Raw genomic sequence first — 13,376 nt, forward strand, 5'->3', positions numbered from 1 at the left:
TTGGTTGAAATTAATTAGCCCCTTTAAAGCGCATACCTTGAAATCTATGGGCTGGTGTGTGGAGTAAAGGCTGGTCGAGCTTTCTGCTGCTCTACCACAGTGCAGCATGCTGTATATGACAGTCTTGGGTTTCCTCTCTGCAGTTTCATGGTAATTATCTCATTATGGGACATCTCTGGGGAAATGTCACGTTGCCATGGAGACAAATTTAGCATCCTACTTCCTGTTATGGGCCCCTTGCCACAGTAAAAGCCCCCCACCTGTACCCTCACTCCAACATCAGGGCCCGAGTGCTTCGTGGAGATAAGCTGCCCCCTCACTGCAGCTCTGCTCCACAACCGTCCGGAGAACGTTTACTGCATCAACATTTGATGAAGGAAGCATGAAATAGTAATATGTTGGTTGCACGCTGGCGAAACGTTGCACATCTTTCCCCCCGTTGCACTGTGAGTCATCCACTTCACAACTCACCACGGTCTGCATCATTTGTACTCGAGGGCCAATGTGTGCCTGTTTCCACTGCGGGTGCATGTCTGGATCTGGTCTCGACAAACACGTCTTTTAATTTCTGCTATTTGAAGACAAAACAGCTTCATCCCATGTGAAGATTATTCGTTTTTGGTGTAGTTTTGTTTTAAAGGTCACTGTCTATTTGCTGAATTAATGAAGCTTCTTCAACATCTTCAAAGAGAACTCAGCAAATATCCACTTTAAAGAACCAGATCGTCTCTGATTTTCATCCTGTGCATCTGCTCAAACTGTCGTGAAGTTGAGCATGTAACAGGACAGGAAAGTCAAATGTGCAGCAGTCGTGGATTTCAGTGATTAAAGTAAATGCACAGCAGAACTCTGCGTGCTGTAATGCTGCACCGTTTGGCCGGAGGAGGGGGTGATAAATGTTCGGTTTGTGTCTGATGAACCAAGTCTTACCACAGTTCATGTCCTGATGAACTCACTCAACCAAACTCTACCAGACGCTATTTTTACTGAATCACAAGCCTAAAAGTAAAGAAACCTTCTGTGTTAACCGTCTATTTTGTGTTTTATAAGATTATCATGGTGTTTTAATATAAAATCTATAACATTTGGAAAGTCTCTATTATCTATGGGCATGAAAGTGCAATAATTCAGAGACAGTGAGGATGTAAGAACAAACAGCAGGACATCAGCCTAAGATGTGAGCTCCCACCCTTGATCCAGTGAAACATGAACACATTCCCTCTATATTTTCAGGTTTCCTTCCCATACTGAAGCTATTAAGCGAGTCTCCAGCTGTCACATCACCTTACAGACCACTGAGCAACATGCACATGTACAGTAACCTACACTATGAGACCACACTGTGTTCTGGCCTCGGGCAGCAGCAGAGTCTGCAAACACAGTCTAGCCTCTCTGTGCGACTCTCTCTGCAGACCATCCTGGTGGGAGACAGCGGCGTGGGCAAGACCTCTCTGCTGGTTCAGTTCGACCAGGGCAAGTTCATCCCGAGCTCCTTCACCTCAACCGTTGGCATCGGCTTCACGGTGAGTTCCTGGCTTCCTGTCCTCCACACGCCCTCCCCGCTCTGGATCTGTTCTGCACTCTCTTGCTTCTCCCTCGTCTGTGTTTTCTCTCCCTCCTCCCCCTTCTGTTATGTTGTTGACTTGATGAGAAGGACATGTCACTGCGATGGGCTGTTTGCGCTGAAGTCGTGACATAACAGCGAAGAAGACCTTCTCTGTTTCTCGGCTGTGGAGTGTTTGACTTTCTCAGTGTGTTTGTGAAGTCTTGCATGAATCAGTGGCGATCTCCAGTGTGGGATGTTGCATCTTCTCACTGCATTTATTACAATCTTCATTATGGTTAATGATGCCACTTTCTAAGAGAGTCCTACTAATCCTAATGAATGTCAAAGCAGCAGGCTGTTTGCTGCTGGATGTGTGTAACGAAGCTGTTTTAAACAAGGCTGATTTTATGCTTTGTGACATGTGGGGAGGGGGTTTACTCTGTGTGGCAACTGGAACCAACAGGAAAGATGTATGGCTCATTTAGTGAATGACGCTTCTGCTGTGACAGTGATAACTTTGGCTCTGTGTCATTGCCATTCGAGCAGCATAGAGGAGGAAGAAATCTGTGAGAAAGTATAAAATTGGCTTTGCCATGTCACGTTAGGTTTGTGTTTGTGTGCAACTTAAATTTAAAAACATACTGCAGGAGAAAATCCTATTCTGCTGCAAACATCTATGGGATTTAAAGTCAAGCGTAAAAGGCAGCACCTGCAAATACAACTGCTCTTCTTAATGCTTTATGAGAACCCACGGAACATCTGAGAACCTCGTCTCTCAGCTTTAAAACCAGTCAGTCAATAAATATGATGATGTCAGAGGGTGAGGTTCTGCTTTCACCTGGGTGTGACGCCTGTGTTTAAACAAGATATGACATGTCAGTCATATAATAAACATGATCCCAGACCAGGTGTCATCACTCCTGTCCCCACAGAGAGGAGCCTTTTCTTAAGATTAAACACTGGGGGGAGACAAACACTGCAGGAAACGAGACTCACTTTCAGATTTGAATGCGAAATAAGTCTCAGAGAAACCATTTTAAACATGTATGACATGCTAATTAAAGGAAAGGATGGGAGATATTTATAGAACTATCTGTTGTTGATAATTGTTAATTTGCCTTAAGGTTCATTACAGATAAAAAAAAAATGGCTTTAAAGAAGCCACAGATGATTTATGAAGGCGTTTATTTGTAGATAACACGTTAATGTAGAATTTGGACATGTTTGCGCACAAACATGGAGGCGTCCAACCCCCTGCTCTGCGCCCTTTGCTCCAATGTATTCGTTATCATATTAATAAATTCCTAATTTAAACTAACAGGCCACAGTTCAGTCGGCTTTGCCATCACCTCTGACCCACTGAAGGATGGAGCACCACCTGAGCTGAATGAGTCAGCCATCTGCGCGCTTGACCCCTTGCAGCTGTTTGGGGACAGTGTGACCCCCGAGAGACAGACCTCTGTTCCCCTCGTAAGGAAACGCAGACGAGCCGCTGACGTCCTCACACACTCCGTTAATCATCTGCCCACGCCAGGATGCACCGCTCCGCGCTGCGAAATCAGAGAAATGTTTCCGCCTGTGTGCCATTAACTGCTTTCCTCGCCGGAGGTGGACGCAGACGCCGAAGCGCCGCCGCTGCTGCTTGTTTGTCAAGTTTTCATCGTCGCTTCCGTCTTTCCATCTTTTAAGGTGTGATTTTTTTTTTTTTTTTTCTGCTTGGGAAGCGCCCGGTGATCAATTTGGGTCCACACGCAGTATGCGAGCAGAGGAGCTGGAAGCTGGCAGAGACTCGGACTGAGTGGCGGAGGAGATCTTGACCAGACACCGTGCGCGTCTTTCTTGGACACATTTCGGAAATAACTGGTTTGGCTTCTTAGCCTTTACACCTTTTTCTTGGCATTGCGATGTCCACAAGAAAGGCATCGTTGACGGACAAGCAGACTAAAAACGGAACGTCCAAATATGTGTTGGAGCGATGCGCTTCTATTAACGAGTATTATGATATTGCCTTTAAGGTGTGTATTTCCGTCTTGTGTGTTGATTTCTTTTTATTGCTGGTGGAACAGGTGTCTACATTTACTGGAGGTTGGACAGGAACAACTGGGTGTACCTGCAGCAGCACCAGCAACAACATGATTAGTGGCTCTTCACATGTGCTCACTCCTAACCTGGGTGAAAAGCGTCAGGCTTCATGCATCCTCCCTGTTAAACAGTCCGTGCTCAGTGTTTGTATCAAGGTTGTTTTGTCCGCCCTTACTGATGCAAATATTTGCCGAGGGTGTACTTGTTGCTCCTTACAAACCCTCCCATTAAATATTTATAAAAGCTCCTTATGCGCAACTGGAGCTGCTGATGAAGACGCACAGACAGGAGGAAAAGTTTGGAGTTTAATTGTTTAACTGTGTTTGCGTGTCATGTTTATGGAGCTGTGAGTCATTGTGAGCCGTGTGAAGAGCATATAAGGTTTGCATCACATGATTCGGGGTGGATTGTATAATTACACATCCTGTTGTTGTAATTATATTGATTCGTTTTAGAGGAAGGATGCATGCTGCACAACGATGAGAGTAAAATTACAGAGCTGGCTTCAAACGTGTTGAGCCCCCTCTCCAGTACTGGTAGAGTGTCACATGTTGCTGGCAGCTCTGTCAACATTGGATCAACACAGTCTGTAGTGTACTGTAGCTCTATCCGCCATATCATTTAAAAATTGCAGTGAGCTGACACATTAACTCCGTATTTTACAACACAAACATCTGATTTAAACACCACACTCCATGTTGTGAAATATTCTTTCTCACTTGCTTGCAGAATAATTTATGCAACACGAGCCTCAGGTTTGGTTTCCTCTTCATGCAGGTTGTAAATTGAATGCTGTCAGTGTTTGTAACCTGTGTATCCCTCTCTCTGGTGGTGGGTTTGCTCCAGGTGATGCTGCTGGGAGACTCAGCCGTGGGGAAGACGTGCCTCTTGGTGCGCTTTAAAGATGGGGCATTTCTTGGAGGCAACTTTATAGCCACCGTTGGAATAGACTTTAGGGTGAGAGTGAGACTGTTTAACAGTCCAGACTAATAATATTGTTCCTTATTGTTCATTAAAGTTTGCCATTTGTGTTATTTTCTCGTTACTCTTCTGAGGAAACATTGAAATCTGAAAAACAACTTAATGATGTTGACAAAGCAACAAGAGATCCACTTGTTAGAGTGACATCAGGCCAATTATCACGTTATTTCCACACCGAACACTTCATCATGCCGTGATGATAGCACCAAATGTACAAATCCTCTCACCAATCAGTCAGGTTCACAGACCACTTGTGCTGCTAGGCGCTGGAGATGGCTTCATAAATGTCTTGGCAGATGCCTGCCCACGTCCCTGTCTCCTGAAAAGATTGGCTGCAGCTCAACTCGGTCCTAGAGGAGTCACACTGCTGACACACACACACACACACAGTGATTGTTGATGAATATGAGGCTAATTTCTACAATACAATACAGTATCTTCCTCTACTGGGGCGAACATGAAAATAGGCTGTTAGCAGCAAGTGGTCTTTACGCCTCCCCCTCCCCGGCTTCCCATTTGCCTCAAATCGAGGCAAAACACTCACACTAATGGCAAGTCAAGTAGGGGGGTTTGAAGAGGAAATTGCGTTGCATTAGCCAGAGTGATGCATTGTTTTCTTGGGATGGTGGTGATGTAGACATCAGGGAGCATAATGGACGCTTGACAGATGAAGCTGTGTGGACGTTCTCTATTCAGAACCACGGGCATCTCCTTTTATCCCCGTTCAAGATTCAAAATTCAACAGGTACAGCAGCTAGAAGTGCATTCATAAAATCCATTAAAGAGAGCGGCGGCGCTGATTTGATGGGTTCTGTGTCATGCTCTTCATTCAGAAGCATCGCTTTTGTTTACTTGTTTACTTTTCAAAGGGGGTAAAAGCTGCTTAAAATAGAATATTCTGAGTCAATATGCTATGAAAGGCAGGCGGGTTGTGGTGCCAGCTTGTAACAAGGCTGGTCTATTTTCAGCATATTTCCTTGTAGCAGTTACTCAGCATGCAGGCTCCTCTCACGTCATAATTACGAGGGGGGGGATGGAAACCCATGGCAACTAATGCAAGGGTTGAACCATGTCCATTCTGTCAAGGCACAGGTTTCAGCAGGTGGCAGCTCCAGCTTCCAGTGGCAGCTTTGCACACATTGCAGAGGTTGCTATTGTTTCTGTGGAGCTCCCTCTGCATTTCTTGTGTCTTATTTCCTGCATTCTCAGGAAATGCAGGGGCTGTTTGTGATGACCTGTGGCTGATAAGAGGTTATGAAGTGATCGAGGAAGTGCTGCAGAACATTTGCAACACTCACGTCTCGGTTTGGTGGTTGTTGTGTTTTTTGTTAGTTGTTAAAATATGTGTGTGGCCTGTGCTTGTTCCTGCAGCAGGTCACGGTAACACAAGACTACTAGACTACCAAAATACAGCACGAGAAAGAAACTGAATCCTTTTATTTCCACTTCCACCCTTAATTTCGCCCTTTCAGCATGAACAATAGTCACAATATTTAGTCTTTTTTAGCTGGGGTGCTGAAACTATTTTAGGCCAAGTGCTCTATAGGAAATCAGAGGGCACCCCTACAGGGCTGCAGGAAATTAACGGGGGAGTCTGTTGTTATGCTGCCAGTCGTCTTTCGCACTGTTGTGTAATTAAGTCTAATCCCAAGACCTTGTTGTTGTGTGGGTGGTGCAAATTGCTTTCTCTGCCAGCATTCAAAGCTACTTTTAGTTGCCTTGTTTCTTTTGCCACATGCTGAGCTTTTTTAGTCTGCTGTGATGTTCGTCATTCATTCCACTCCAGTTTCAGAAGCATATGCTGCATTGTCAGCCTTTAATGGCTCTTTTTTTTTTTGTTCTGTGTAGAACAAAGTGGTGGATGTGGACAATCTGAAAGTCAAACTGCAGGTAAGACCGTGCACCTTTACACCAATAGTACAGCCAGGTTGCCAAATGACCTAAACTCATCTTTAGACTCCAAATTATTCTGGAAAGTAATTAGCAAATAGTAGTTTGACCCAATTTGCTGCTGTTGTTTACGCTGCCAATCCAATCAATCTCTGTGGTTTACATTTAGTGTGATATAATGTAGTAGATAAGAGACTCTGGGTTATCTGCCAGCATGTTAGTCTAAGGCAGATACCCGTCTATCATCATAACCCGTTCATTCAACACTGAGTAGGAGGTGCTGAAATTAGATTCCTCTGCTTGCTCGAGGAAATCCTCCACTTCTTCTGTCTTGCACGAGCCTAGCACATGATAAAATCCTGTAATTAATTCCAAAATAGATTCTGCCACCATAAATCCACTGTCCCACAAAAGCGCAGACATTGTGGTAACAGGAATAAGAGGCGGAAATGTTCAGACTCGCTGAATAAACTCAGTAACATGGGATGTAACATCTTATTTACACTGGAATCAATAGGATTTAGTAGTTTACTAACGAACTTTTTAATTTACTAAAACTAAACTGTGTCCTGTCTGGCAGCGTAGTATGTAACATGGAGTACTGGACGCCTTGTTGTGCTGGACAGTTGAGCTTTCTCAGGTGGATTATGTTTTATCCAGGTGTAATTAGGGTGTAGTTTACACTTGGTCTATTTTGTTTGTTTCATATCCCACATAAAAGTTCCTTTCAGCAGACATGGGTCTGGTTTCTTATGGGTTAAATAGGCCAATTCAAAAACCCAAACCAAAATAAAAAACAAGATGAAAAGTAAATAAATCTAACTTTATTGGATATCTGTTTTCCTGCTGTGGATTAGATTGGAGTGGAATGAACTTTTAAGGCATTAAAATTTAAAACATAAATAGTATCAGTCAGTTTATAGTTTCAACTACTTCTTGTTACTATATTTTGACTTTATAGTGGATAATGATTTATTTTATTATTATTATTATTATTATTATTAGCTAGTTCATTAGCATACTAAATCAGTCTCTTTTGCGCTGATTGATTTTTAGTTGTCATTAAACAATCAACAATTTTTTACTAAACTTGGAGAACAGATTTGAAGTTAACTCAGGATTTTCTGCTAAGCTAGGTTAGCCTACCATTTACCAAAATTAGAAGTTTCTCTATGACCAAATGGCCTATTCAAGTGTTAACAAAGCAAATTATCAAAATGTAAGTTTATAATAATTGATGTTTTAATTATAGTTTATAGTTGGAAGAAATATTCCATAGTCGCTAGCTGTTTTGGCTGTCTTTTAGCATTTTTGATAAAATATATACAATAAGCTCATTTTATTACTAAATTTTTTCCTGATTCTGGTTTTAGCTAAATTTAAATAAAATAGTTTTTGATATTGCATCTCAGATTTGGAGGGTACAGTGGTGTGTATGTAGAGTTGCTGGTTGTGTAGGTTTCCCTCGTTAGCGTTATGATGTGTAATCATGTGTTTTTTTAATGCAGATCTGGGACACGGCCGGCCAAGAGAGATTCCGCAGCGTAACACACGCCTACTACAGAGATGCCCAGGGTAACCTTTGCTTTTAAACATTTCACTTCCTTGTGCTCTGTACTTTTTAGCAGTGTGCATAAAAAGCCTGTGTAGGTGTTGATGTGTGTGTTACATAAGACGGTGTGCAACTAACAACAAAACAACAAAGGTGCAACCAAACTACTCTTCTGTTTCATTTTTACAGCGTTACTTTTGCTGTACGATATAACCAACAAGCCATCATTTGACAACATCAGGGTAAGACTGTCTCAAATTACTTGTCCTCCCCCTCTTTCTTTCCCCACCTCCGCTCTACTCTCTCTTCATTTTCACTTCCTCATTCTAAACATAACACCTCACGCTGTTTACGTGCACAGCGCCATGAGGGCTTCCAACATGTTCTCACGGCCCCCCTCGGAAATGACAAGATGTTATTGTTTGCTTGGCTACGCCGTTCTGAGTTTCAGTAATGAAAAACAATAAAGGTGTTCAAGGATAAGCGTCTCGGTGTCCCTGTGATTGATTAGAGGATGGTGATAATACAAGGCACAGGAGAGAAGGGAAATGTAGTTATTAAGCAGTGGCATTTGTTTTGTTAATAAAGCAATCTCTCTTTCTCCTCCCCTCCTGTTTCGGTCCATCCTTTTTTACTTTTAAAGGCTTGGCTGACTGAAATACACGAGTATGCCCAGAAGGATGTGGTCATCATGTTGCTCGGCAACAAGGTGAGCAAAGCTTCCTTTTTGCGTTACATAGAAAGATCAGGTGGATAGCTGCTCCCTTAGCACGATTTCAACACGCTCTTATCACACGTAAACAGACATGAGGACGCCTAAAAGCTAGGAAATGCTTCTACTGTGCAGCATGTGCACGAAAGCAAACATTCATAACATTTACACTGTCTTATTCTACTTGTGCGCCATCGTTTATTTGTTTTTAATGGTCACACTACACTGCAGGGAAAATAAAATTGGTCCATTCTCAGAATGAAGTTATACTTGTGAGAGTACACATCAGCGCATTGATTTGTTACCCATCAGCCACTATTATGCAAAGATACATTCAAAACAAAGCCATGTGAACACTACACTATTTTCCCCACAGTGCAGATGTTGATGAAAATGGAAAATTTCATGTCTCATTGCAACCAGCAGTCATTGCTAATATATCTAAAAGCTCCCTCTGGTGGCTCAGAGACGACTCAACCTTTCTCCAGGGTCGAAGGTGTCACACAGCAGCAGCTCAGATCGTTTGCTGTGAGAGCAGCAGGACTGGCGGCATGAGTCTGTGGTAGTGCTGCTCTTCTGCTGGAGGAGTTTTCTGACATCTCATCAGTCTGAAGGAGCTCTGGCTCTCCAGCTGGCGGGAGAGCTGCCAGATAAGAGGATGTGCAGGCTGACATGATGGTGCATCACTGTAGCTAATGGCATGGTGAATCTGTGACCCTTCACCTGCGCCGTGATGACTTGTTCTCATTTCCCACTGTTGTCTTACAGTCAGACATGGCTGCAGAGAGGGTTGTGAAGACAGAGGAAGGCGAGAAGCTGGCCAAGGTAACATATAAGCCTCATTCGGTTGTATTTTCAACAACAGACACTCCACTTACTCCTCTAATGATTTTTCCATCTTAGGAGTATGGGGTACCATTTATGGAGACAAGTGCAAAGACAGGAGTCAACGTGGAGCTGGCCTTTCTCGCTATAGCAAAGTAAGTCTCATTTTGATATTAAAAATGGATGAAATGAGTGTGTGTGTGTACAGGGAGTGAAGAACCCATAGAAAATGTACTGTTCTTCCGTGTCTGCCGGATGTGTAAATACATAATTGTTTGCTAACAGGCTCATTAATATGGTAATAATATGCGAATACTTTGGTTACAGCTTTAACTTGCTGCCCCAAAATTATAAAAAATGAAATAAAATGCAGATTTAGGTTGTATTAATTATAATTATGTGGTGATAATTATACATGTATGCTGAATACTTCTTCTCTTGCAATTAATTTGCAAGTTTGTGCTCATTTTGTAGTTTGTAGAGTGGGAGGATAGAGACATGAGACACTGACTCGTTTAGGATCGGATACAGGAACTATTAGACATTAAGTTCCATCTTTGTAGAAGCAGTTTCTCTGCAGGAAGTCCCCTTTGGTTTTATATCATAACCACCAAGACATTTTCTGCAGTACAGAGGCCTGTATCAGACACTTTTGGGATGAACTGGAGCAGAGCCTGGGAGCCAGATCTTATCACCCAACATCAGTGTTGGACCTCACTAACACTCGTGTGGCTGAATGGGAGCAAATCCCTGCAGCCAGGTTCTTAATATGTTGTAAAACGCTCTTGTAGGAGAAAGGAGGCTGCACGAAGTCCATCTCTAATATCTAATATGTAGTATTCTATAAAAACCTATGACATCCTGATATTCTTTATTGTCCTTATTTTGAGAATTACATCTAAAATGTTATGGAGCTTTGTTCAAATTATCCCCAAAACATTGTTTTGCTCATGGCACCAAAATGAATTCAGGATCAGTTTAGTAAAAACACTTCTGGACTAATAAACAGAAGGTTCAGCTAGAGTGGCCACTAATATGACAAATCACATCAACAACACTCAACACCCTGTGTCCTTTGACCAGGTCCAACCATACCAGTCCTCCCAGCTCCTCTCAGGTGTGTTCAGTCAATCAGAAGCAGGAAGATGCCATCTTAGATCGGGGTGGAGTAGAGTATTAAGACCGTATTTACCTGGCAGTCAGTATTCAGGGTGTGGATTGTTGGGGAAACAAGCACGCTCAGCAGCCTTGAGGACTTGAATTGCCCATCCCTGTCCTTGAATTCTCCCAAAAATAAAACTATAAAAGAAATAAATGACAGAAATCTGAAAAGGAAAAGAAACAGATCAGTTATCTGTTAAGCAGGACCTGAGCTTGGTCTCCACCGTGAAGACCTGGAAAGAGGACAGACTACATAAACACACGAGCCAAAACCTGAACACACCATTCACACATATTCGAGAAAAGAATAAACACACAGAAGGAGAGAGACGAAAGTATGACGTGAACACAAGGGAGACAGAGAGAGAGGGGAAGGTGCTAGAAACAAGGCACAGCTTATCTTATCTTTTGCTGAATCCATTCTATGTAAAGGTTTTGTACCTTAATCGGCCGACACCTTGGTTTAGACTCTCTGGGTCGTGTGTTTTTATACGTTCCTCTGACGTGACACAAGCTCTGAATCCTGAAACTAATACACTGTAATGGTTTTTCGGCTAATTTGATGTTTGTTCCCGTTGACTCGTTATAATGGGATTGTGCATATTTGAAGCTCCCTGTGGATCTCAAGCATTAACTGTGTCATTTCAGATTCTTCTCTGTGTACACACCTTTCTTATTGAATGGCAGGAAATATAAAAGGGATTGTTATTTAGTCTAAAAATGAGTGTTTGCACAGCGTGTTTGCAGAGCTGTGGGAGAAAATAGTGCTGATTTCCTGTTGTCATGTGGGGTGTTTGTGAATACAAGTTAAATCATTTATTCCTGAAGCATTTTGATTAAATCTCAGAACAGACTGATCTTTTTCTCCACCGCTCGCTTGTTTTTTTTTATTTCTTATTTCTCTTCCTTTCTCATTTTCTAGATTTGCTTGCCCTGTCTGTGCTCCATCCCACACATCCACCCCCTCTGTGTCTTATTTCCTGTGTGTCTCTCTCCCTCTCTCTCCATCAGGGAGCTGAAGCACAGAGCGACGCAGCAGCCGAATGAGCCCAAGTTCCAGATCCACGACTACATCGAGTCTCAGAAGCACAAGTCTGGCTGCTGTGGCCTCTGATGCTGATCGCCACGCAGAAAGAGACGAGCAAAAGGAGGAAGGGTGGAGGGTAGAAATGTCTGCTGTCTTGTGAAAAGCCAATCCCAGCATCGAGCCTGAGAAGCGGACGTCTTTGTCTTCTCCGCTGAGCTTTTAGGTGAATGAAAAGGAACCTGGATCGACTGCCATTCCTTAATCTGAAATGTGAATTAAAATCTACTTCTATGTCGTGTAGAAATGTTTGTGGTCTTTGTGGTGACGCTCGTATCAAACAGGAGTCAGGAGTTTTAAAATCTGAAATGCTATATTCATCTGCAGGGACAAAAGAGAGAACAGATTTGCCATTCTACTCTTGATAAATGGAAGTTTTATACAATCAGTTGATGTGGATATAGCATTTTGCCATGCAGCCCTGAGTTTGTTCGTCCCAGTTTTACTAGGCAGTGAACTGAATCCCTTTTGGCCTTACAGTCTCCATCTTTATCCTTTGAGAATTTACTGTATGTGAGAAGTGGACTTCAGTCTCACGGTCAGGTTGTAGCTTAACTTATCCTGTTTGTTCACATCTGTACTGTTGTTAGATAGAATAAAGCCAACGTTTAGAGGGCGCTCGCCCACTGCGTGTGTGTCTGTACATTCAATTCAGGGCCAGAAAAACTTCATTCAAAGTACTGTACATGTACCCGTGCTGCAGACTCATCCCACTGTTGCTCCAGGCTCCATACAAAGAGATTCTTTCCATTATTTTGTTTAGAGGTTCATTAGCATGCTGTTTCTCCCCGTTTTCACAGCGCTCTCAAACATTGTCTCCTTTTAATGATGGATGTTGTTGTCTGGACTGTACCGAAGCTGTATTTGTTCACATTGTGTAACTCGTTCCTTTGTACGATGTTCATTATGAATGTTTGCTTGTCGATCTTGCTCTATGTCACATTTGTCCCTCTTCTGAGGCGTCACCGTGATCACAAAGTGCCATGAAAAAGTGCTTTGTTGTCATATTCTATATATAAACAAAGTATATTTTGTAATGTACGTGGCGTTGTTTTATTGAAGTCGGTCGCGTCTGTGTGTCCTTGTGTGTGTTGAGGACTTGCAGTGGAGGATGGGAGTCACTGAAGATGATGACAGGATGTGCTGAGGTTAATAAACCACTGAGTGGCAGCAGCTCCCCTGTTTATTCTTCACACAGTGAAGCGTGTATTGATTACATAGTTTACTGCACATGTTGATATGCTTTGTTATAGGTACAGTGGTTTTAAAGGATGCTCAACATCTGTATCATGATGTTTCATTTTGGATTAATGTGTAGATTAATGTGTAGGTAGGGTAACATTACTCAGCGTTATGTACATGGGGGACAATGATGATTCACTGTACAGAGCTGAACACCTGAATGCAGCTCAACTTCTCTCCCACTCATATCTACAGTATGAGTCACTCTGTAGACACATCGAGGTGCCTCTAGTCTCTGTGCTTTACTGTAAAAAAACTCATTTTGGATTATTCCCCATGAATAGCTACACCTCTCTGTTCT

General features: G+C 42.7%; 1 protein-coding gene across 2 annotated transcripts; it reads left to right on the plus strand.

Moving 5' to 3' along the window:
- Positions 1–2,958: 2,958 nt before the first annotated feature.
- Positions 2,959–13,003, plus strand: zgc:112183 (Rab26 domain-containing protein). 2 transcript variants are annotated; one of them, XM_026358160.1, is made up of 9 exons: positions 2,967–3,561; positions 4,475–4,585; positions 6,458–6,499; positions 8,008–8,074; positions 8,241–8,293; positions 8,695–8,760; positions 9,532–9,588; positions 9,667–9,743; positions 11,761–13,003. In XM_026358160.1, the coding sequence occupies exons 1-9, from the start codon at positions 3,451–3,453 to the stop codon at positions 11,861–11,863; spliced, it is 687 nt and encodes a 228-aa protein (XP_026213945.1). In that variant the 5' UTR covers positions 2,967–3,450; the 3' UTR covers positions 11,864–13,003. The 2 variants fall into 2 exon arrangements, with proteins under 2 accessions (XP_026213954.1, XP_026213945.1); XM_026358169.1 differs by lacking the exon at positions 4,475–4,585 and having other exon boundaries at positions 2,959–3,561.
- The last annotated feature ends 373 nt before the right edge of the window (positions 13,004–13,376 follow it).

The sequence above is a fragment of the Anabas testudineus genome, chromosome 8 (genome assembly GCF_900324465.2).
Source record: "Anabas testudineus chromosome 8, fAnaTes1.2, whole genome shotgun sequence".
Classification (NCBI taxonomy): Eukaryota; Metazoa; Chordata; class Actinopteri; order Anabantiformes; family Anabantidae; genus Anabas; species Anabas testudineus.